At 46.0% G+C, this 26,299-nt stretch overlaps 1 protein-coding gene across 1 annotated transcript in view; it reads left to right on the top strand.

Annotated features, from left to right (window-relative positions):
- Window positions 1–23,228, top strand: part of SYCE3 (synaptonemal complex central element protein 3) — a 29,864-nt gene extending 6,636 nt beyond the window's left edge. Inside the window, exons 2-3 of the mRNA XM_005701591.1 lie at window positions 3,994–4,102; window positions 22,992–23,228. Of these exons, the coding sequence (XP_005701648.1) occupies window positions 3,994–4,102; window positions 22,992–23,149 (267 nt within the window). The 3' untranslated portion in view covers window positions 23,150–23,228. The remainder of the gene's footprint in view (window positions 1–3,993; window positions 4,103–22,991) is intronic.

Here is a 26,299-nt window from a genome sequence, read left to right as displayed (position 1 = left end):
CTTTGGCATAATTAATAAAGCAGAAGTAGATGTTTTTCTGGAATTCTGTTGCTTTTTCTATGATGCAGCAGATGTTGGCAATTTGATCTCTGGTTCCTCTGCCTTTTCTAAAACCAGCTTGAACATCTGGAAGTTCACAATTCATGTACTGTTGAAGCCTGGCTTGGAGAATTTTGAGCATTACTCTGCTAGCGTGTGAGATGAGTGTAATTGTGTGGTAGTTTGAACATTCTTTGGCATTGTCCTTCTTTGGGATTGGAATGAAAACTGACCTTTTCCAGTCCTGTGGCCACTGCTGAGTTTTACAAATTTGCTGGCATATTGAGTGCAGCACTTTCACAGCATCATCTTTCAGGATTTGAAAGAGCTCAACTGGAATTCCATCACCTCCACTAGCTTGGTTCGTAGTGATGCTTCCTAAGGCCCACTTGACTTCTCATTCCAGGATGTCTGGCTCTAGGTGAGTGATCACACCATTGTGGTTATCTGGGTCATGAAGATCTTTTTTGTATAGTTCTTCTGTGTATTCTTGCCACCTCTTCTTAATATCTTCTGCTCCTGTTAGGTCCATACTATTTCTGTCCTTTATTGAGCACATATTTGCATGAAATGTTCCCTTAGTATCTCTAATTTTCTTGAAGAGATCTCTAGTCTTTCCCATCCTATTGTTTTTCTCTATTTCTTTGCATTGATCACTGAGGAAGGCTTTCTTATCTCTCCTTGCTATTCTTTGGAACTCTGCATTCAAATGAGTATATCTTTCCATTTCTCCTTTACCTTTAACTTCTCTTTTCTCAGTTTCCCAGCTATTTGTAAGGCCTCCTCAGACAACCGTCTCTCACTTGCATTATTCCAATGACCTCCTAACTGGTCTCCCTGCCTCCACCCATGTGCGTATAAACTGTTCTCAACCTAGTGATTTATTAACATGTAAATCAGATTATCAACTTTGAGGCTCCCATCTCACTCAAAGGAAAAGTCAAAGTCTTGGCCTATAAGGCCCACCTCAATTTTGCCCCACCATGTTTTGACCTTTTCTACTTAACTATTCATTTCCCTCTGTCTGTTCCAACTGTACCATCCTAGTGGCTCTTCCTCCCACTCATCCAGTAGGCTCCTAGCTCAGGGCCTCTGCTTTTAACTGTTTGTTCTGCATGGGATGCACTTTCCCCACATATCTGTATGACTCATCATCCTCTCACTTCCTCCAGGTCTCTAGTCAAAATCACTTCAGGAAAGCCTTTCCCTGCACACTTATCTAAAGAACAGTCACTGCTCTATACATATTCTCTCCCACCTTCCATTTCTGGTTGACTTTTTTTCTTTAGTACTTTTCCCTACTTTTATTTACTTCACTTATTAATCTTGTTTATTTGTTTCTTCTCCTCACTAGAATATAAATTCCATGAGACCAAGGATTTTAAAGTTTTACTCAGCGCTTTATCTTCAGAATCTAAAATAATGTTCAATAAATAACTGTTGAATGTATAGATAAAATAATGTTAGTGAAACTTTATAACTTAATGAATTAAGCAAGCAGTCCACACAGCTTAGATATGAATTATGTCATTACCTATTTCTTCACTTTCGTGTAGGTTTTTGTAACCACCCACATGACAGAATTATTTCATTCCATTTTGTACTTACTTAGCTGTTTTGTAAGAAAACTGTAGAGATTTTTTAACTTTCCAGAGTTTTGTGTTAGTTTCATGGATAGTTTTTCATTACATCTCTTGTAAATACACAACTCTTGTAAATTTTAAATAACATCTCATTAAATGTTGGGTCTCTTAAGGCTTTCAGTTATTTGAAACACACATCTTGGAACCAGATGAGAATAGTGGCAGTGAGGAGTTAGATTATGAAGGCTCTTATATCTATAGTAAAGAGGTTATATTTTATCCTGAAAGAAATAGGAGCTATTGAAGAGTTTCAAGCAATATGACATGGTTCATTTTGCATGTTAAGAAAGGTCACTCAGGGCATGAACTGGAAAATAGATTGGACATGAGGAAGCTGCAAACAGGGAGACCGGTTACAATTCTAGGACAATAGTCCAAGTGAAAGATGAAGAGAGCCTCTACCATTAGGTCCAAGCTTCATATTTTCAGCTCCAGCCTATCTCCTGAACTCCAGGCTGTTGTATTCAGCTGCCTATTTGGATCTCCAATTGGAGGCCTGGCTTCCCTCATAGCTCAGTCGGTAAAGAATCCGCCTGCAATGCAAGAGACCCGGGTTCGATTCCTGGGTTGGGAAGATCCCCTGAAGAAGGAAACGGCAATCCACTCCAGTATTCTTGCTGGGAAAATCCCATGGACAGAGAAGCCTGGTGGGCTACAGTCCATGGGCTCGCAAGTCGTACACGACTTAGCAACTAAACCACCACCAATAGGCATCCCATAGTAGCAACACGTTCAGAATAGAGCAGCTGGAAACTCCCCGATGGGCCAACAGTTACGACTCCATGCTCCCCTACAAGGGGCCTGGGTTCCTCTCCTGACTGAGGCACTAAGATCCCGCATGCAGCACTGAGCAGCAGCTCCGCCTCCAAAAAGTAGAGCACCTGGTTTTCCTTCTAATCTGCTCCTCTCCTGGTCTTCCCAATTTCCATTAACAACACCACCACCTGCCAAGTTGTTCTCATCAAAATTAGGGATCATTTCAATTTCTCTCTTCCCACCACTTGCCCCTGCAAACCTTGGCATAAGTCCTCTACCCAGTGCTGTTGGCTCATCCTCCACAGATTAACCAGAACACTTCACTTAATATTGATAGTATCACTGAAGTTCAAGTGCTGTCATCTCTAGACCACTTTAGTGCTCTCTTGACTAATAGATCTTCCCACTCTTTCCTCCTCTCGACCTCCTGCAGCAGTCCATTTTCCGGACAGCAGCTGAAGTGTGCTGTTACCTTAAAACATAATCACATGATCCCCTGCTCCCTCAACCTCCAGTGGCTTTTCATCACTCTCAAAATAAAAGCAAAGTTCTTGACTATTTAGTTGATTTCATGTCCTATCACTCTCAACAGCTCCATTCTCTATCCCTTAAAACACACTAGGGCGGCTCTCACCTTTTCTTGAGCCATTCCCTCTGTCTAGAACTTTTCCCCTCAATCTTCAGAAGACAACTCCTTTTTATCTTTCAAGTGGCAGCTCAAAGGTCACTACATTAGAAAGGACTTCTCTGACTTTACAGGCCAGAGCATCACTCTTCTGAAAAGTCTTCTTTATTACACCATTCTTTTAATTTCTTTGTAGCAGTGATCACAAACTCAAGGTATCTTTATGAATCTGTTAACTTGGCTATTTTCAGTCTCTCCCCCTAGAATGGAAACTCTATGACGGCATCCAGTCTGTTTGAATCCTCAGATACACTACAGTGTCCCCATAACCATAGCAGATGTCTGGCAATTAGTAGACACCCAGTAAAGCTGTAATCAATAGTGGATAATGAAGTGGACCTCTATTAAAGCAGCAGCCTTGGAGAACAGAAAGGAAGAAGGAAGAGACTTCAAAGAGCTGGACCAGGCTGTGATCTCCACAAGAGCAGGGTTCAGTTCAGTGGTGGCTTTCAGGCACAGTCTTCCTGACCCATAGATGATTTAATATTTATTCCATGAAAAAATGAAATTGGCGAGTTTTAGTGACCCCTTAGTTCAGGAAGGGGCTTTGCTTGCGGCTCAGAGAGTAAAGAATCCACCTGCAAAGGAGGAGACTAGGGTTCAGTTCCTGGGTCAGGAAGATCCCCTGGAGAAGGGAATGGCTACCCACTCCAGCATTCTTGCCTGGAGAATTCTATGGACAGAGGAGCCTGGTGGGCTACAGTCCATGAGGTTGCAAAGAGTCAGACATTACTGACTCTTTAGGTCAGGAAGATAAGAGGAGGTAAAGACAACGTCAGTTCTCTGGCTTGGGTGCCCAGCTGTGAGGAGTGGGGCTGGAGTTGAGACACGAGCCTGTCTCAGCGCATCTCCTCTCTGTGCACTCCCTAGATGGCTGACCCCGGCCCTGGGGAGAGAAGCTATGACAACATGCTGAAAATGCTCTCAGACCTGAATAAAGACCTGGAAAAGCTGTTGGAAGAGATGGAAAAAATCTCAGGTAGGATGTTTTCCCAGGCAAGGTACCTTCCTCCTTTCCAAGAGCTCAAATCCTCCTTATACTTCCAAGCTCAAACCAAGTACCTCCTCAATCAGGTCTTCCCTGACTACTTTTCAACTTCTTCACCATGTAGCTACTATACCACAAGATTTTATACTAACCACTGATATTGCCTTGAATTGTTTTCTGATTATTTTTGTGTGTTTGCATCTTATTCCAGCAAATGGACTATTATCTTCTTGAGGGCAGAAATAGTAACTACTTCTTTTGTAAGTGGGCACACAGTGCCATGAAGAACTAGTAAATTGTTAGTCGCTCAGTCGTGTCCAACTCTTTGTGACACCATGGACTGTAGCCCGCCAGGCTCCTCTGTCCATGGGATTTCCTGGGCAAGATTACTGGAGTGGATTACCATTTCCTTCTCCAAAAGCAGCAATAGAATTGAACTAATTTCTCCACTTTTGGAAAAGAATGTTAGTCTGTTATTTTACTTAACATGTTTCCAGTAAGCAGTAACTAGCAGTGGTAGTGATACAATTATAATTTCTTTAATTTGTTCTTTACTAGTTTGGAATATATGTAATTCTTAAAATTGTGTTATCCCATTTTATTAGAGAAAATTACAATGTGAAACAAATTTTAGAGTGCCCAAATACTCTACGTAAATGAAAACAAACTATTTTTAATGCATTATTAGTTTTTAAGTAATCTCCACTTACTACAAGTCTTCAGAAAATTTCTACTTAAAAGTGTTCTCAATTTCGTGCCCACATACTTGGAAGTTTTATATATCCCTTTTTAAAAAGTTCTAGAATTCATTTTCCACTATAAGTTGTTTGATTCCTTCAATCTAATTAAACATTCTCTTATTTAACACCATTTACTAAGCGCATATATGTGCTTTTTTAAAAATACAAAGTTGAATAAAGATGCTCCTTCTTGAGAAGTGAGTAGGGACCAGTAACAGACATCAAGATGACTAATTATATTTAAACATATAAATTTAAAGCACATTTTAACTTTATGGTAAAGCTATAATCCAGCAAATGCTAATAATGATGTACACCAAGTACTGGGGAAGGAGCAGAGGAGAGGCAGACTTCTTGGGAAGGCAAGTGAGGCTTTGAACAAAGCAGAGCATTAGAGAAGGAGTAGGGATTGGACAGATGAGGTCGGTCCTGTGAGCAGAGAAGAGGGGCTGTCCAGGAAAAGAAATAGTCAAGGCTGTGTGTTTATGAGGGAAAGATTGGCATAGTCAAGAAGTCCGAGTAGCTCATGAGATTCACAAGGTGGCAGGCCATAAAATAAGAGGCTGAAAGGTGAGAAGAAACATCTTTAATGCAATGCCAAGTTAAAGAGGTCTACCTTTCTTATGTAAGTGATAGGGAATCATTTGGAATTTCGAGGAAGTCAGCTGCCTTTTAGAAAGATAGCTCTGGTAACAGTGTGAGAGATAGTTCAGAAAGAAAAGCCTGGAGCAGGAAGACCAATTAGGCAGGTTTTCCAGAACTAAAGGCTGAAAAGGAGCTAGCCTTAACACAAGCTTGGCACTGAGAACAAGAAGAGTATAGCTGATTTCTGTGAGAGAATGTCTTACTGATTTGTAAGAGCTCTTTCTGTATTAAGACTCTTAGGTACTAGTTCAAAACTGTAGGAAATATTTTTCCCAGTTTGTCATTTTCCTTTAATTTTGTGTATGAAGCTTCAGTGAGGAGAAGTCTTATGTAGTAAAAATGTATTTATATTTTCCTTTCTGATTTATTCCCATTGCTTCAGTGCTTAGAAAATCTTTCCCTAATTCAAGATCAGTGAAACAGTCACTTATATTTTCCTCTACTTTGTGGTTTTAGTGTGTTGTTTTTTTTTAACATTTAATTCAAAACTATCTGGTGTGCCAAAGGAACCAAGCTGTACTGCATTTTTATTTAGATTCACTGGAATCTCTTTTTGGTAAATATTCCAACAATAATTAAGGTGGTAGGTAAGTAAGTTATTCAGTTCAGTTCAGTTCAGTCCCTCAGTCATGTCCGACTCTTTGTCACCCCATGGACTGCAGCACGCCAGGCTTCCCTGTCCATCACCAACTCCCGAATCTTGCTCAAACTCATGTCCATCGAGTTGGTGATGCCATCCAACCATCTCATCCTGTGTCGTCCACTTCTCCTCCTGCCTTCACTCTTTCTCAGCATCAGGGTCTTTTCAAATGAGTCAGCTCTTCACATCAGGTGGCCAAAGTATTGGAGTTTCAGCTTCAGCATCAGTCCTTCCAGTGAATAGTCAGGACTGATTTCCTTTAGGATTGACTGGTTGGATCTCCTTGCAGTTCAAGGGACTCTCAAGAGTCTTCTCCAACACCACAATTCAAAAGCATCAATTTTTCAACACTCAGCTTTCTTTGTGGTCCAACTCTTACATCCATATGTGACTACTGGAGAAACCATAGCTTTGACTAGACGGGCCTTTGTTGGCAAAATAATGTCTCTGCTTTTTAATATGCTGTCTAGGTTGGTCATAGCTTTTCTTCCAAGGAGTAAGCGTCTTTTAATTTCATGGCTGCAGTCACCATCTGCAGCGATTTTGGAGCCCACTGTTTCCGTTGTTTCCCCATCTATTTGCCATGAAGTGATGGGACCAGATGCCTTGATCTTCATTCTTTAAGTGTTGAGTTTTAAGCCAGCTTTTTCACTCTCCTCTTTCACCTTCATCAAGAGGCTCTTTAGTTCCTCTTTCTGCCATAAGGGTGGTGCCATCTGCATATCTGAAGTTACTGATATTTCTCCCTGCAGTCTTGACTCCAGTCTTGACTCAGCCCGGCATTTCGCATGATGTACTCTGCATAGAAGTTACATAAGCAGAGTGACCATACCCAGCCTTGATGTACTCCTTTCCCAATTTGGAACCACTCTGCTGTTCCATGTTCAGTTCTAACTTTGCTTCTTGACCTGGATACAGATTTCTCAGGAAGCAGGTAAGGTGGTCTGATATTCCCAGCTCTTTAAGAATTTTACACAGTTTGTTCTTATCCACACAGTCAAAGGCTTTGGCTTAAGTTATTAAGTAATAATAATTAAGTTGATATTACTAAGGTAATAGTGTTGTATTTAAAAAAATGCTCTCTCACCGTAGAGATGAGGTTGACAGGTATTTATATTGAAACAAGTCACAGAAAAAACTTAGCTTTGATGATTTTTAAAATTTGTCTTTGAAATTTTCTAAGTAAAAACTGAAATTATTTGATACATTCAGCTATTGAATTCAAGCAGCTGCACATCTTGGAAGGCTTTTGTACTTTCTTCCTCACAGAAATGAAACAAATGTAGCCTGCATCTGCTTGGCATGAATGAGGGTTCTGTTGCACATGATTCTACATCCCCTCCCTTTGGTGCTTTTCCGCATCACATTCCTTGAACTGGTATAAGATCCATTATTTTCCCTTTACGTTATTCTTTCCTTCATTTTAGTTGCACATATTTTCCTCTTTTATAACCCTATTTTTATATAAATATTCTGCACAGTTGTCTAATTTGGGGGGCAATCAAATCTTATAAAAACTTGCTTTAGCGATTTATCAGCTGATAAAGTTATGTTTTTATCAACATATAAGCAACCACAGATTAAATAGTATTAAAATGTTTTGTAAAGTTTACTTTTTATAGTTTCTCAAAGTAAATAATTTGTCCTTGGGCCCATGAATTCAAATCTAATAGTTAAGAACACTAAGATATTTTTCTACCTGAAGCGTAAGCAACAGAACTATTTTGTCATAGTGTCACTAGGACAGGTTAAGACAAATATTGTTGAAAGAAGTAACATGATTTTAGACCAGGATGAATCTTACAACCTTACCCTTTAGGTTAAATTTGAAATGAACCCCAACACATAAGTCTTTAGCTTCTGTTGCCCCTGGGAAGGCTCTTGACCCATTTTTCCAGTGACCACACAGGCCAAACAAAATCACCAAAGAAGCGTCATCAACTATCAAAAGCACCAACCAGCAAATAAATATAAATGTGCATATTTATACAAATATAGATGCGTATTTTAAACAGTATTAAAAAGCCAAATCCTCTTGACTTCAAGGCTTAAAGTTTCTCTTTCTGTTCTCTTTAAGTCAAATCATGACCTAGGATAAATTTCCCAGTACAAATTTGGCTGCACGACTTATGAGAGTGAGCCCTGAGAATGTGAGACTTCTCAGGTAGGAAGAGAGATTCTAACTGGGTTTCCCACCCCTGCCCCAAATCTATCCCATCCTATCCTATTAGTTGAGAAGCGATTTGTTTATTACTCATGAAATTTTTTACATATAGCAGGGCAGAGATAGCTAACTTGTTTTATAATAAGTTAGGTTTTTGGTTTATCACACTAGTTTCATTATTATTAATCAGTAAGTTCCCCCTTCATTATTCTTTCTTTCTTTTTCTTTTCACCTTTTCTCACTTGTTTATTCTCCAGATGAATACTCAATTCGTTTAATATTTTATTTGGAATTGTGTTAAATGTATACACTAACATGGAAAGAATGATATCTTTTAAAAAAATACTTATTTGGCCGGGTCGGGTAGCTGTGGCATGCAGGATCTCTCATTGTCACGAACAGGCTCTTCCCTGTGGCCTGACGGCTCTCTAACTGGGTGGCCCATGGGCTGCAGAGCACACAGGCTCCAGGAGTTGCGGCTCGAGGCTTTAGTTGCCGTGCAGCATGTGGAATCTTAATTCCCTGACCAGAGACTGAACCTGTGTCTCCTGCATTGGAAGAAGGCCTCTTAACCACTGAATGACCAGGGAAGTCCTGAATAAGACGTTTTTAACATTAAATATTCTCAGGCAGGCTTCCCTTGTTCGCTAAGCTGGTAAGGAATCTGCCTGCAATGCAAGAGACCTGGGTTCAATCCCTGGGTTGGGAAGATCCCCTGGAGAAGGGAAAGTCTACCCACTCCAGTGTTCTGGCCTGGAGAAGTCCATGGACTGTATAGTCCATGGGGTCGCAAAGAGTCGGACACGACTGAGCAACTTTCACTTCACTTCACTTCACTTCATTCTCAGGCAGAAATGTGGTATTTCTCTCTAATTATTCAAATATTATTTAACATGTCTCAAAGGATTTTGCAGTATTTTTCTCCAGATTTCTTTCCTTCAAGTATTATTTTTCTAATTTTATTAAGATATAATTGATGTGTAATATTATGTACATTTAGGTTGTATAATATGCGAGGTACCAGGGGATATGTTTATTTGTTCAAACAACAAAAACACATCTGTAGCAGCACCTGCAATTGGTGTCACCTCCTGATTGAGCTTACACAAATCCACTGTCATTCTCTCTAAGATTTGTCTTCTGTCCATGCCCGATAGGCAAGTGGAATGAAACTGTGGTGGGAACTATCTCCTGTGTCTTTCAAGTTGTTAATTGTAGTAATAATCTCTGCAGTCCCTTCAGGAGTGCAGTGTGGCTTTTAGTTTATTTCTTTCACAGGTAGAGGCAGTTCTAGTCACCTCCACTTGGTCTTTCCTGCCAAATAACCCTCACTCTGTGGATTAGGGAGTAAATATGGGGATTCTCCCAGTTGTTGAGTATGTATATTTCAATTATCCATCCTGGAACTGGGGAAATTACCACGGTATGGGTTCAGAAACCCACTGAGCCCACTGTGAGCTAGAGCTCCATGGGTAACCGGGCCTCTGTCTGCTGACTGGTGAACCACTATGCTGGTGGCAATGCTTTGGGTCCCCAGGAATTTGTGTCAGTTCAGATCCAGTATCTAGGAATTCCCAGAAGATCTGATTACTTCCCTTTCCCCAAAGTTCAGTCTTCAGCCATACTATTGTGGGGTCCCTGTTCCAGAAGCAGATGATCACGTAAAGAAGAAAAATAACTGAGCAAGTAGTTACAACAGATTTTGATAAGTGTTAAAATGAAAGGCAAAGGAGAAAAGGAAAGCTATACCCATCTGAATGCAGAGTTCCAAAGAGTACCAAGGAGAAATAAGAAAGTTTTCCTAAATGATCAAAGCAAAGAAATAGAGGAAAACAATAGAATGGGAAACACTAGAGATCTCTTCAAGAAAATTAGAGATACCAATGGAATGTTTCATGCAAAGTTGGGCTCAATAAAGGACAGAAATAGTATGGACCAAACAAAAGCAGAAGATATTAAGAAGAGGTGGCAAGAATACACAGAAGAACTATACAAAAAAGATCTTCATGACCCAGATAACTACAGTGGTGTGATCACTCACCTAGAGCCAGACATCCTGGAATGAGAAGTCAAGTGGGCCTTAGGAAGCATCACTACGAACCAAGCTAGTGGAGGTGATGGAATTTCAGCTGAGCTCTTTCAAATCCTGAAAGATGGTGCTGTGAAAGTGCTGCACTCAATATGCCAGCAAATTTGTAAAACTCAGCAGTGGCCACAGGACTGGAAAAGGTCAGTTTTCATTCCAATCCCAAAGAAGGACAATGCCAAAGAATGTTCAAACTATCACACAATTACACTCATCTCACACACTAGCAAAGTAATTCTCAAAATTCTCCAAGCCAAGCTTCAACAGTACATGAACTGTGAACTTCCAGATGTTCAAGCAGGATTTAGAAAAGGCAAAGAAACCAGAGATCAAATTTCTAACATCTGTTGGTTCATAGAAAAAGCAAGAGAATTCCAGAAAAACATCTACTTCTGCTTTATTAATTACACCAAAGCCTTTGACTGTGTAGGTCACAACAAACTGTGGAACATTCTTCAAGAGATGAGAATAGCAGACCACCTCACCTGCCTCCTGAGAAATCTGGATGCAGGTCAAGAAGCAACAGTTAGAACCAGACATGGAACTAAAGACTTGTTCCAAATTGGGAAAGGAGTATGTCAAGGCTGTATCTTGTCACCCTGCTTATTTAACTTCTATGCAGAATACAGCATGCGAAATGCCAGGCTGGATGAAGTACAAGCTGGAGTCAGGACTGCAGGGAGAAATATCAATAACCTCAGATATGCAGATGACACAACCGTTATGGCAGAAAGCAAAGAACTAAAGAGCCTCTTGATGAAAGTGAAAGAAGAGAGTGAAAAAGCTGGCTTCAGACTCAACATCCAAAAAAAGAAGATCATGGTATCTGGTCCTGTTACTTCATGGCAAATAGATGGGGAAACAATGGAAACAGTGAGAGACTTTATTTTTATTTTTGTTTTCTTTCCCAAACATTTTATTTTTTTATTTTAATTAATTTATTTTTTTAAATTGGAGGCTAATTACTTTACAGTATTGTAGTGGTTTTTGCCAAACATGGACATGAATCAGCCACAGGTGCACATGTGTTCCCCATCCAGGATCCCCCTCCCACCTCCCTCCCCATCCCATCCCCTAGGGTCATCCCAATGTACCAGCCCTGAGCACCCTGTCTCATGCATTAAACCTGGACTGCAATCTGCTTCACATACGATAATATACACATTTCAACGCTACCCTATCAAATCATCCCACCCTCACCTTCTCCCACAGAGTTTAAAGAACTGTTCTTTACGTCTGTGTCTCTTTTGCTGTCTCACATATAGGGTCATCATTACCATCTTTCTAAATTCCATATATATACTGTATTGGTGTTTTTCTTTCTGACTTACTTCACTCTGTATAATAGGCTCCAGTGTCATCCACCTCATTAGAACTGATTCACATGCATTTTTTAATGGCTGAATAATATTCCATTATGTATATGTGCCACAACTTTCTTATCTATTCATCTGCCGATGGACATCTAGGTTGCTTCCGTGTCCTGGCTATTGTAAACAGTGCTGCCATGAACATTAGGGTACACGTGAACAGACTTTATTTTGGGGGGCTCCAAAATCACTGCAGATGGTGACTGCAGCCATGAAATTAAAAGACGTTTGCTCCTTGGAAGAAAAGCTATGACCAACCTAGACAGCATATTAAAAAGCAGAGACATTATTTTGCCAACAAAGGCCTGTCTAGTCAAAGCTATGGTTTTTCCAGTAGTAATATATGGATATGAGAGTTGGACCACAAAGAAAGCTGAGCATCAAATAATTGATGCTTTTGAACTGTGGTGTTGGAGAAGACTCTTGAGGGTCTCTTGGACTGCAAGGATATCAAACCAGTCAATCCTTAAAGAAATCAGTTCTAACTATTCATTGAAAGGACTGATGCTGAGGCTGAAACTCCCAATACTTTGGCCGCCTGATGCGAAGAGCTGACTCACTTGAAAAGACCCTGATGCTGGGAAGGATTAAAGGCAGGAGGAGAAGGGAACGACCGAGGATGAGGTGGTTGGATGGCATCACCAACTCGATGGACATGAGTTTGAGCAAGCTTCAGGAGTTGGTGATGGACAAGGAAGCCTGGCGTTGTTGCAGTTCATGGGGTCACAAAGAGTCAAACACCACTGAGCAAACAAACTGAAATGAAGGGTGAATAATCTACATGGAGCTATAAGTAGCCAAAGGTGGAACCTAATTTGATATAAAGAGCCAAGAAAGGCCTCCTAGAATAAATTGCTTCTCAACTAGGACTAAAATATGAGCATGAGTTAGTTGAATGGAAGAGCAAAGGAGAAAACTGAAGAGTTTCTGAATAGAGAAATCAGAGCAGGTTTAACAGGAGATGGGGAAGAGTGAGTTCAGTTATGGATAATGCTGAGTTGGGAGTGCCAGATTTATACAGAGGTGGAGATATTCTGCTGCTAAGTCACTTCAGTCGTGTCCTACTCTGTGCAACCCCACAGACGGCAGCCCACCAGGCTCCCCCGTCCCTGGGATTCTCCAGGCAAGAGTACTGGAGTGGGGTGCCATTTCCTTCTCCTATGCAGGAAAGTGAAAAGTGGAAGTGAAGTCGCTCAGTCGTGTCTGACCCTCAGCGACCCCATGGACTGCAGCCTTCCAGGCTCCTCCGTCCATGGGGTTTTCCAGGCAAGAGTACTGGAGTGGGTGCCATTGCCTTCTCCGGAGATATTCTATGCACTGTCAAAATAGGATCACAGAACCAGTGTAAACGGTATAATGTGAGATGGTTGGATGGTATCAGTGACATGAGTTTAAGCAAGAGTTTGAGAACATGAACAAGAACATGAGTCTGAGCAAACTCTGGGAGATAGTGAAGAACAGGGAAGCCTGGTGTGCTGCAGTTCACGGGTCGCAAAGGGTCAGACCTGACTTAGCGACTGAACAACAACACCAATATAAATTGGTATGGCCATTATGAAAACCAGCTTGGAGGTTTCTCAAAATATTAAAAATACAACTACCGTATGATCAACAATTCCTCTTCTGGGTATATATCCAGGAAGTGAAGGGAATGAAATCAGTGTCTCAAAGAGATATCTTCATTTCCATGTTCATTGCAGCTTTATTCACAAATAGCCAAAGTATGGAAGCAGCCTAGGTGTCTGTTGACAGATGGATGCATAAAGGAAATGTGACACATTTGCATACACCCCAGTGGAACAGTCTTCAACCTTAAACAGAAGGAAAGCCTGTTGTCTGTGACAACATGGATGATGAATCTGGAGGACGTCTTACTAAGTGGAATAAATGACAGTGTACAGGAAGACCCCCTGGAGGAGGAAATGGAAACCCACCCAAGTATTCTTGCCTGGAGAATCCCATGGTTAGAGGAGCCTAGTGGGCTGCAGGCCACAGGGTTGAAAAGAGTCAGACATGACCACATGCACACACACATTCAATGGCATACAATACATTCATAATTTTGTGCCACCACAAGCTCCATCTAGTTCTGAAACAGAACAGGACCCTATAGCCCCCTCCATGTCCTCAGCCTGCTTTTTGTCTATGGAAAAACGTTAGCCAAAGAATAAGTATAATCAGAGAGGTGAGAACATGCAGAAACAAAGGAAAACAGTCACAGGGCCTCACCGAGCACAGTCAAAGGCTTTCAGTTCCTCCTCACAGACTTCCTTGGTGGCCCAGGCAGTAAAGAATCCGCCTGCGATGCAGGAGACCTGGGCTCGATCCCTTCCCCTTCCAGGGGAAGATCCCCTGGAGAAGGGAACAGTTGCCCACTATTCTGGCCTGGAGAATTCCATGGACAAAGGAAGCTGCCAGGCTACAGCCCATGGGGTCGGAAAGAGTTGGACATGACTGAGCGACTTTCACTTTCGTGAGCTACAGATAATATTCTGAGCCGTATCCTGTGAGCTGCCTCATAGCTACTGAAACCCCCACGAGGTGGAAGAACTTAACTACAGGACGGCCAGACTGCAGCCATGACATAAGCTGCCTCAATCCCAATAATCTGCCTCAAAAAGTGGAGACAAATGGACCCTGAAACTGAAGACTAACTACGCCTAAAGCAGCCAAGATGATGCTGGTCACATCACCGATGCCCAATTTCAAGATGACTGTCGGTGCTGACTGTACTTTTTTGTGTGCAGGTAGCTCTCTGTGTCAATAAAAGCTCTTGCCCACTGACTGTCAGTCAGGAGGCATTGGCCTTTGGACAGATGTGTGCCCTCCCTCCTCCCTGGATGCTGGCATCCAGAATAAAGCAAACTTTCCTTCCCACCAGCTTGGCCTCTTTACTGGCTTTTGGGCAGCAGCAGGCAGACTGCAGTTTCGGTAACAGTTCCACAACATTCTCATCACCCAAAAAAGGTACTTTTTACCTGTGAAGCAATCACTCCCATACCTCTCTGTTCACAACCCCTGGCAACTACCAATCTGTTTCCAGTCTCTATGGATTTCCCTATTCTGGATATTTCATTTAAAGAATCATATAATATGTAGCATTTTGTTTCTAGCTTTTTTTACCTAACCTAGTTATTTTCAAGGTGTACCCATACTGTTGCGTATATGAGTACTGTATTCCTTTATATGGCTAAATAATGTTTCATGTATTCATCCACTGATGTATATTGAGGTTGTGTCCTACTGTTTACCTGTTGGGCTTTCCAGGTGGTGCTAGTGCCAGTGCCGGAGAAGGCAATGGCACCCACTCCAGTACTCTTGCCTGGAAAATCCCATGGACGGAGGAGCCTGGAAGACTGCAGTCCATTGGGTCGCTGAGGGTCGGACACGACTGAGCGACTTCACTTTCACTTTTCACTTTCATGCATTGGAGAAGGAAATGGCAGCCCACTCCAGTGTTCTTGCCTGGAGAATCCCAGGGACGGGGGAGCCTGGCGGGCTGCCGTCTATGGGGTCGCACAGAGTCGGACACGACTGAAGCGACTCAGCAGTGCCAGTGCAGGAGAGATGAGAGACTTGGGTTCAGGCCCCGGGTCAGGGAGGCCCCCTGGGGCAGGGCATGGGAGCCCACTCCAGGATCTTGCCTGCGTGGGGCCTGGCGGGCTGCAGTCCATGGGGTCACAGAGAGTGGGACACAAGCGACTGAGTACACGCGCGCTTAACTGTTGTGCCTGGTGCCCCATGAACACTCCTGCACAGAGTTTGTGTGAGAGCCCACTCTCTATTGTTTGGGACACTTTCTAGGAGGGGAGTTGCTAGGCATGTAATTCTATGTTTAGCTTTCTGAAGAATCTCAAACTGTTTTACACAATGGTGCCTCATTTTACACTCCCACCAGTAATGTACAAGTTTCTAATTTATCCACATCCTGAGCAACACTTGTTATTTTCCAGGTTTTTTTGTTGTTGTTACTGGATTTCTTTTATTGATTTGAAGTAGTTTCTTGTAGTCTAGACACTAACTCATTATCAGTTCTAGGATTGTACAATTCTGTCATTTGTATGAAAAATTTGTCCGTGTTGTCCTTAGCTGAAAAAAGCATTTCGACAAAAGCGAATTCACCAGGACTCCCAGGTGACCTAGGGCTAGGGACCCGCCCTCCAGTGCAGGGGTGCAGGGGTGATCCCTGGTCGGGGGATTGAGACCACACACGCCGCAGAGCGCCTAAGCCCACGAGCCACAGGCAGAGCACCCAGGTGCCTCAGCTGCTGAGGCCCGCAGGCTCTGCAGCCCGCGTGCCGCGGTGAGCACGCCTGTGACCCCACAAAGACCCCGAGTGCCACGGTGCCGACGCGGTGCAGCCACAGAAAGAGCGGCATTTAAACTGTTAGAAACTAGTTCACCAATATTCTACCTGATGATCTCTGATGCTTATGCAGTCCCTAGGTCGCAGATAATCTGCTAAATTTTTATCCATAGATGTTATTTTATCTTTCATATTTGTGTTTAATTCATAGGGCATATACTTATCTTTTTCACTGATTTTTGGTATTATTTTCATCATATACTAAATTCCATATACACTGAGGTCTATCTCTTAATTTATTTTCTTCCATTGGTCTGTTGTCTGTACCACACTATTTTTTAAAAAATGCTTTAGGGAATTCCCTGGAGGCCCATTGGTTAAGACTCTGCACGTTCACTGCCGACCGTGTAGGTTCAATCCCTTATCAAGGAACTAAGATCCCACAAGCTGCACAGCACAGCTAAGTTAATTAATTGATTAAGTTCAATAGGGCTTTATAGGATATCTTGATATCTAATAGGGCATATTTCCCCTTTTAACTGTTGTCTTTTTAAAAGTGATTTGACAGTTGGACCTTATTCTTTCATACACACTTTTATAATTTACAAATACTGATAGTTTTATCTCTTATCTTACACCTCTTATTTCTTTTAAATTCTTAAACTCCATTTACCAGCATCTTCAATACCAGCAATATTATTAGAGGCAGCCTTGTTTGATTACCAAAGGAATTTATCCACAGTTTCCCCATTAAGTATAACGTTTGCTGTAAGTTTTTGATATATTACCTTTACTAGGTCAAAATGTCTCCTTCTGTTCCTAATCTGTTAGAGTTTTTATTTTCTAAAATCACAGATAGGTAATAGGTATTAAATTTTGCTAACGGCTTTTTTGTATTAACTGAGATATTACTATGATTTCCTCCTTTTATTCAGTTCAGTTCAGTCACTCAGTAGTGTTCGACTCTTTGCAATCGCATGGACTGCAGCACGCCAGGCCTCCCTGTCCATCACCAACTCCCAGAGTTTACCCAAATTCATGTCCATTGAGTTGGTGATGCCATCCAACCACCTCATCCTCTGTCATCCCTTTCTCCTCCTGCCCTCAATCTTTCCCAGCATCAGAGTCCTTTCAAATGAGTTAGCTCTTTGCATCAGGTGGTCAAAGTCTTGGAGCTTCAGCCTCAGCATCAGTCCTTCCAATGAATATTCAGGACTGATTTTTTTTTTAGGATTGACTGGTTTGATCTCCTTGCAGTCCAAGGGACTCTCAAGAGTCTTTTCCAACACCGCAATTTAAAAGCATCAATTCTTCAATGGTCAGCTTTCTTTATAGTCCAACTCTCACATCCATACATGACTACTGGAAAAAACCATAGCCTTGACTAGATGGACCTTTGTTGACAAAGTAATGTGTCTGCTTTTTAATACGCTGTCTAGGTTGGTTATAACTTTCCTTCCAAGGCGTAAGCGTGTTTTAATTTCATGGCTGCAATCTTTTATTACTTTTTATTACTGTGTTTAATTAAGCTGATTGATTTTCTGATACTCAACTATCCTTGAATTTCTTTTAAAAATTCTACTTGATCATAACATATTATTTTAACATATTGTTAAATTTGGTTAAACTATATTTAGGATTTTGTGTTTAGTTCCATGTGAGACAGACCTATAATTTTGCTTAATATAATCTTTTCTTTTAAAATAAGCCACCTTAGGGAAAATCATGTTTTCATTTTTGCTTGTCTCTAGTCTCAGGTTTTCCACAGTGTAACTGAGATGCATCCATCAAATGCTTTCCTTAAAAAGTCATACAGTCAGCCTACCGGTCTTCCCTCTTTTCCTAATTTCTGAAATTACTCATAGCAGATAAGAATTAACTATTCTTCAAAGTTCAGTAGAATTCATCTGAAAAGCCATCTGGGACCTGAGGTTTGAGGAGGTAGACCTTCACCATTTACATTTTAAAATGTCGATTCCTTTATTTTGCCTGTGATGTGAATTAGCCTGTGGGCTTGTCTTCATCCCTTTACTGCCTAGCTTGACTGGCCTCATCATTCCTGTTCTCTGCTCCTACCTCTGGGACTGTCAAAATAAATCTGCTTACTGCCTCCCTCATTAGTCCTCCCCTCTCCTACACAGATTTTGGAATACTTTATCTTCATCCTTTACTGAACTGAACCCTGTTTCTAGGTGCCCATCTTGACCATTTAAAAAAATTTTCTGTGTGAGGACGTGAGCCTACGTACTGGGTGGTCAGAGTGCGTGGCAGAGCCCTGACTAGCCTCTCAGAGATGGCTAGACTGCAGATCTCTTCAAGAAAATTAGGGATGCCAAGGGAACACCTCATGCAAATATGGGCACAATAAAGGACAGAAATGGTATGGACCTAACAGAAGCAGAAGATATTAAGAAGAGGTGGCAAGAATACACAGAAGAACTATACAAAAAAGATCTTCATGACCCAGGTAACCACAATGGTGTGATCACTCACCTAGAGCCAGACATCCTGGAATGAGAAGTCAAGTGGGTCTTAGGAAGCATCACTACAAACAAAGCTAGTGGAAGTGATGAAATTCCAGTTGAGCTATTTCAAATGTTAAAAGATGATGCTATTAAAGGGCTGCACTCAATATGCCAGCAAATTTGGAAAACTCAGCAGTGGCCACAGAACTGGAATAGGTCAGTTTTCATTCCAATCCCAAAGAAAGGGAATGCCAAAGAATGCTCAGACTACCGCACAACTGCACTCATGTCACACGCTAGCAAAGTAATGTTCAAAATTCTCCAAGCCAGGCTTCAGCAGTGCATGAACTGAGAACCTCCAGCTGTTAAAGCTGGATTTAGAAAAGGCAGAGGAACCAGAGATCAAATTGCCAACAATGTTGGATCATACAAAAAGCAAGAGAATTAAAAAAAACCCGTTTACTTCTGCTTTATTGACTGTGCCAAAGCCTTTGACTGTGTGGATCACAACAAACTGTGGAACATTCTTCAAGAGATGGGAATACCAGACCACCTGACCTGCCTCCTGAGAAATCTGTATGCAGGTCAAGAAGCAACAGTTAGAACTGGACATGGAACAACAGACTGGTTCCACATTGGGAAAGGAGTAGGACAAGGCTGCATATTGTCACCCTGCTTAATTAACTTCTATGCAGAGTACATCGTGCAAAATGCCAGGCTGGATGAAGCACAAGCTGGAATCAGGCCTGCTGGGAGAAATATCAATAACCTCAGATATGCAGATACCACCACGCTTATGGCAGAAAGTGAAGAGGAACTGAAGAGCCTCTTGATGAAAGTGAAAGAAGAGAGTGAAAAAGCTGGCTTAAAACTCAACATTCAAAACACTAAAATCATAGCATCCAGTCCCATCACTTCATGGCAAATAGATGGGGAAACAATGGAAACAGAGTTTATTTTCTTGGGCTCCAAAATCACTGCAGATGGTGACTGCAGCCATGAAATTAAAAGATGCTTGCTACCTCGAAGAAAATCTATGACCAACCTAGACAGCATGTTAAAAAGCAGAGACATTACTTTGCCAACAAAGGCCCATCTGATGTGAGGGTTGGACTATGAAGAAAGCTGACTATTGAAGAATTGATGCTTTTGAACTGTGGTGTTGGAGAAGACTCTTGAGGGTCCCTTGGACTGCAAGGAGATCAAACCAGTCAATCCTAAAAAAAAAAAAAAATCAGTCCTGAATATTCACTGGAAGGATTGATGCTGAGACTGAAGCTTCAATACTTTGGCCACCTGATGTGAAGAACTGACTTATTGAAAAAGACCCTGATTCTGGGAAAGATTGAAGGCAGGAGGAGAAGGGGATGACAGAGGATGAGATGGTTGGATGGCATCACTGACTCCATGGACATGAGTTTGACCAGGCTCTGGGAGTTGGTGATGGATGGGAATGCCTGCTCTGCTATAGTCCATGCGGTTGCAGAGTCGTACACAACTGAGCGACTGAACTGAACTGAACCAGAGATGGGACCTTGGCTTTGCTACTCTGCTGGCCTTGCCAAAAGCCCTCTGAGAGGGCCTGCCCTCACTACCTGGTCTAAAATAAGGCTTTCCTCCCTCATTTCTCTGTCACAGTACATGCTGCTCGTTCCCTGCATAGTTCCGTTCACGATGAGTAATTGTCTTGTGTGTTTATCTGCCTCCTCCCACTGCAGCTAGTAGAGACGCTCTGGAGGGCGGGGGTGCATCCAGCCTTATAGACTGCTGCATCATCAGGGCTGCCTTAGTGAAATGCCAGCACAGGGCAGGCGCTCAATAAATACTGACTGAATGGAAACTCAGGAGACACATGTTTCTGAAGGATGATTGGGAGGCTCTCCTATCTGTACTGTTTCTCCCTGGGATCCAATTACAGGGAGCTGTGCCCTTGATACGATGTTCTAGTGTCTCACTGAACTGCCTTTTCTGACGTGTGCTTTGGTACTGTGCCCCCAGCTTTCTTTTATCAGTGATTACACGTGTAGACACAGGAGAATGTGTTGTTTTTATTTGTCTGTTTGGCTAGGCTGGCTCTTAGTTTCAGCATGCAGGATCTTTAGTTTCAGCATGGCATGTGGGATCTAGTTCCTTGATCGGGGATCGAACCTGGGCTGCCCATGCTGGGAGCGTGGAGTCTTAGCCTCTGGACCACTGGGAAAGTCCCTCTTTGCATTTAAAGTAAGGATGTTGTCAAGGACATTTTCAACTATATTACATACCTCTCATGAAATATACCTATAGGGAAATTCTTTCTTAGGATAAAAGTGTCATAAACAATGGGTTTGTTTTTATTTTACGCTCACTGAATCTTTTTAAAAAATAATTTTCAGCATTCTATTTTTAAAAACGTTTTTATTTGTTTATTTTTGGCTGTCCTGGATCTCCACTGCTTTGCTTTGGCGCGCTCGTTGTGGCGAGCAGGGGCTGCTCTCGTGGCAGCGCGCAGGCTTCTCACTGTGGCGGCTTCTCTTGTTGCAGCACGCAGGCCGGGTGCGCAGGCTCCAGAGCTGCAGCACGCAGGCTCAGTAGCTGCAGCGTGCAGGCTCTAGAGCGCAGCATCAGTGGTTATGGGGCGCAAACTTAGTTGTCCCAAGACATGTGGAGTCTCCCCAGAGCAGGCTCAAGCCCTGCGCCGGCAGGCGGACCCTCACCCGCTGCACCGCCAAGGAAGCCCGGTCAGTAAGTCTGGTAACCGAGCACGTTTTCCTCTTTGCTTCGGCCTCAGGAGACTCAGGGCTATAATTTCAGCTGTTCTGTAGGTCTGTAGGAGCTTGTTTTCTGTGAGCTATTTTTTTGGTTTCGTTTTGTTTTACCCACCCTAGTTCTCTGTCCTGAATACCTCAGTTATTTATTTTACAGCAGGAGTTTCTCCTTTCTTGAGCACTTAATATATGCAAGGCAGTTTATGTACATCATCCGTTTAATCTTCACAGCAAGCTGTGAGATCCGGACATTGTCCGGCCTTGACATGTGAGGAGACGAGGTTAGTGGTTTAAATCTCTGACTCCAGGTCACACGGCCAGTGAGTAGAGAGCCTTGGCCTCAGGCCCATGCTCCACCTGCTGTCCAGGTGGCTGACATGATGGTCTTCGAGCTTCCTGCAGAGTTACCCACGATGCTTGTTAAGATGCAGGTTCCTGGGCACCATTCCCAGCCCACTACGTAAGAGCCTCTTTGAGCTTTGAGAGGGCCCAGCTGTCTACCGTTCACAGGTGTCCCGAGAGACTCTTGCTGCAGAAGCTGGAGGGCCCCTGTGGGCAGATGGTCGCATGCCCTGTCTGCTGAGGCGCACGGCGTGCATCTTCCCTAACTGCTCCCTGACCACACAGCTGTGGCTTTCTGTCGAGCTTCAGGTCTGTCGCGCTGCTCCTCTGTGCTGCATGCAGACGTGCGTGTGCGTTCGTCATTAGTCATCTGCCTGTTTTTTTCCTTTTGGCAGCACCATGCAGCTTGCAGGGTCGTAGTTCCCTGACCAGGGGCTGAACTTGCACCCTCGGCAGTGAAAGTACAGAAGCCCACCCACTGAACTGACAGGGGATTCCCTGCCTGTCTCGCCTGTGGTTAATTTCCTGAAGGATATAGTTTCCCAAAGTATCCAGCTTTTGCTAGCCCAGCCCGGAGAAGTTCTAAGGGGATGTGTTTGCTGCACACAGAGATGACCCTCTTATTCTTAGGTCTAAAGGGGAGAACCACACGAGTGGAGGGCTGTGCTCAGAGGGAAGGGGTGAGGTGGGGTCTCTGCACACAGCACTGGATTCGTACTGGAAGCGCAGGGTCACCTGCAGGCCAGGGGCACTGCCCTCAAGTTGCTCTCAGAGGGAAAGAAAGTCAGTCAGTCCAGTGGTGAGCACCAAGGGACACTGACATGAACATGCAAACCTTCATGAAAGGAGGAGCCCCTGGGCTGGCCTCAGTGAAAGCAGAGGGGTGCCCTGCTGGAGGCAGGCAGGCATCCCAGGCCCATGAGCATGAGAAAACCCGGGGCTCAGGCCTCACAGGAATGGCAGTGGGCAGCCCTGCCTGAGCATGGGAGCTTGGGTGGAGGAGCACTTCCTGGGAGTCACCCTGCGGCCTCTAGCTGTGAACTGCAGATGGGTAAGGACCTGTATTTCACCTTTCCTGACATTTCATGTCAGACTGCCATCCAACCTTTTAGTGCTGTGGGCTGGTGTATTCCGAAGTTAAGACTTGGTGAGATTAGGGCAGGTTCGTTCCTGCTCTGTGTAGAGAGGAGATTTAATAGGGGTTGTTATGAGCCCTCTGACACATGGCCGACCCGCTTTCTCTCCTTAGAGTAATTGGGTGGCTCAGCGCATCCTGTCCCAGGATGCTGGGCGTGACTAGAGGCACCCAGCCCTCGCCAGGGGGCCCAGCGCTGCAGCCACCCCTGTGGCCTGACCAGGGCCTGTCTGGCTGTTGCAGTGCAGGCCACGTGGATGGCCTACGACATGGTGGTGATGCGCACCAACCCCGCGCTGGCGGAGTCCATGCGGCGGCTGGAGGACGCCTTCCTCAACTGCAAGGAGGAGATGGAGAAGAAGTGGCAGGAGCTGCTCAGTGAGGCCAAGCGCGCGCAGTAGGCCCCCGGGTGGAGCCGCAGCAACCCCGACTCGTGGCCTGGGCGCGGAGCTTGTTTCTCAATAAACTTGTTTTCAAGCACCTCGGGATCCTTTCTGTCTCACCCAGCTGCATTCAGGCCCTGTGAGCACACAAGACGGGCGAGACGCGGATGCTCTGGTGAGGCAGAAGAGCTCAGTGCCAGTGGCGCTGAACTGAGAATAAGAGGCCAGAAAAGGAGCCAGACAGGTGGGACACGGGCAGCATTCAGGCGGGTTTATTTGCCTTCCCACAGTGAGTTCCAAAGCGGACGGGGAGAACGTCGTTACTCAGCTGCATGTCTGGGGCGCTGTGCTGGGCACTCGGGTGTGCCCTTAGGTTCCCACGACCCCATTTCAGACAAGAAAAGCCGTGGTGGATGTCTATCCAATCCACACGGCGAGTGAGGGGCTGGCGGGGAGGGGGCAGGCTCCTCCAGGGGCCGAACCAGAGGGAGAGGCGGCACCAAGCTGCAGACCGGCACGAGCTGAGTGGTCCCGGCCGGCCTGGGCAAGGGTCTAGGCAGGGGTTAGAGCCAGCAGGACACTCACAGACAAGGATTCTCAGCCCTGAGGTCAATCAGACAAAAGAGGGCTTCAGAGCTGTTCCAAGATAGAACCAGCCAGACTCTGGAGGCCTCAGGCCAGGTACAAAGTCCCAGAGACAAGGGTGCTTTCCTGGGGACTCCTCTGGTCTCCCTTCTCACCGCCTTGAGTGCTCCCTGCCTGGCCTGGAGCCCCCGGGTCAGGTCAGGCAGTGGGGTGTTACTGTGAGAGGGGCTCTGCCTGGGGGACGGATGGGTGAGCGGGCTGAGGCCCCAGGCGGCCAGGGAAGGATTAAACAGGAAGCAGCTTGGGTCCAGTGGGAGGTAAGATGCCAGCAACCAGCTCCCGGGCGCTGGGGGCCGGGGCTCTGAGGGGGAGCAGGCCCAGAGGAAGGGGGAGTCAGGAGGCTCATTAGAACAGAAAAGGAAAGTTGTCCCAGGAACAGCAGCAGAGCGTTCTGCACCGCAGCCTCCTCCCAGGGCGCCTCCCACCCAGCAGACCCGCCCCAGGGTCTCCCGGGAGAGCAGCCAGTCAGAGGGCAGTCTGCAGTGGGGCCCTGGCAGGCAGAGTCAGGGTGAACGGGCAGAGGACCCCTTTGGTCCCCAGGGGGAAAGGCTGCAGCTCCTTGGCCTGGAACTGGGCGGTCCCCTCGGAGACGGTGAAGGTGGCTGTGACTTGGTGGTTGAGGCAGTAGATGGTGTTGCCCAGCGCCGCGCAGCGCAGCGGGGCAGGGGCGGGCAGGGGCAAGGCGGCGGCCCGGCTCCAGGAGCTCGTCACGGGGTTGTAGCGCATCACCGCGGCGCCCACGCCCCGCAGAAGGTCGAAGCGGTACAGGAAGCCCCCCAGAGCCACCATGTCGCCGGACCGCCGGTGGCTGGCACTGTAGGGGCATTCATCCCACGCATCCTTCGTGGGACTGTACCTGAGCAGCCGGTGAAAGAGATGGCCCCCGGTGACGTAGATGTCCCCCTGGCAGGCCACAGCCTCGTGAGCCACGGGGAAGGCGCCCGCAGGGAGGGGCGCGCGGGGGGTCCAGGCGTCCGCGCGCGGGTCGTAGCACTCCATGCTGTACAAACACTCGCCCCCGATGGCATAGAGCAGCCCGTCCAGCGCCACTAGCTTGAGCTGGGCACGCGCCTGCTGCATGGGCCGCACCTGGCTCCAGACGTCGGTCAGAGGGTTGTAGCAGAACACCTCGTTGGAGCAGACGGCCTCGGCGCCAGAGCCGCGGATGCCCCCCGCCAGGAACAGGTAGTTGTGCAGGGTGCAGAGGCCGCAGCCGCGCAGCGGGGCCTCCTGAGGCACCCTGGTCAGCGGCCGCCAGCTGTTCTCTCCGGGGTGGAACAAGTGCAGATATGCGGGCGGAGGCAGGGCCGCGGGCCCTAGGGCAAGAGCCTCTGCCGCAGGGGAGTCCCGTGTGAGCCCAGAGCGGCTCGCCCCGTAGAGGCCCGGCAGCACCAGGGCCCCCAGCACCGCCGGGCCGCGGCCGGTGCGCAGGCTCACGATGCGCTCCCGGTCAGCCCCACTCAGCTGCCGGTAGAGGTTCGGCTCTCTCAGCACGTGAAGCAGATTGTCGCTCATCCAGGCATAGGTTTCCTGGGCCAAGCCAGGGTCCCCGTGCTGCTGGGCAAAGGCCAGTGCCTCCAGGCAACTGCCCAAGTCCAACCATCGCGGCAGAGCCACGGCGGAGGCCCTGGACTTCCGGGGCCCCTCCACCACCCCCCAGCCTCCCGGCCTCTGCAGAAACCCCGTGAGTTTCCGGGCCTCCTCCTGCTTCTCCCCGAGGCCCTGCCCGGGGCCTGAAGGGCGAGGCCCTGCCTCGGACGCCCGTCCCTGGTGCTGCCCTGGGGCCGTCCAGCTGGCCTCCTGCTTGGGGCTCTGGGACATTTCACACAAGCTGCGTTTCCGGGGCCGCGGGACTGGCTGGGGGTCCCGCCTTGTAGCCAGACAGGGTGAAGAGCCAGGCTGGATCTGCTCTGGGGGCGGCAAGGGGGCCATGGGCTCTGCGGCTCCCCTCAGCAGCAAGTCTGGATATTTCTCCTCGGTTCTGTCCCCTCTCGGGCCTGAGGGGGTGCCTGCAGCAGCAGCCCCCTCAGTCTCAGCGTGACTCTGCTGTGGCTGGGCTCCAGCCTCCTCCAGGGCCCCTGGACCCACCCTTGTGGCCAGCCCCTCTGTGCCATGCCTGTCCTCCTCTGGGGGAGCAGCCGACTCTCTGATCTCAGAGGGTGAGGCTGCGCCCGGATGGCTGGGACTCTCCAGAGCGGCCCTCAGGGCTCTCCCTTGGGTCCTCTCTGGCCTGGGAAAGGGGTGACTCCTGAGAACCATCGAAATAAGGTTTCCCCAGCTGGTTGAGAGCTGCCCCTGCTGATGGTCCTTGCAGAGAACAACACTCGGCTCCCGAGATGCAAGCCTTGATCCACTAGCAGCCGCGGGGGCTGCAGCTGGTGCGGGGGCAGCGGATGGTGCTGGAGGAGGGGCACCTGTGGGGGGGGCAGGGGTCGGCGCTGGGGAGGAGGACCCCGCAGCAGGACTCTGGCTCACTCCGAGGGGCAAAGAGTCTGAAGGAAAGGAGATCGGAGGAATCGGGGC

The sequence above is a fragment of the Capra hircus genome, chromosome 5 (assembly GCF_001704415.2).
Source record: "Capra hircus breed San Clemente chromosome 5, ASM170441v1, whole genome shotgun sequence".
Taxonomy (NCBI): Eukaryota; Metazoa; Chordata; class Mammalia; order Artiodactyla; family Bovidae; genus Capra; species Capra hircus.
This window is presented reverse-complemented; position numbering and strand designations above follow the sequence as displayed.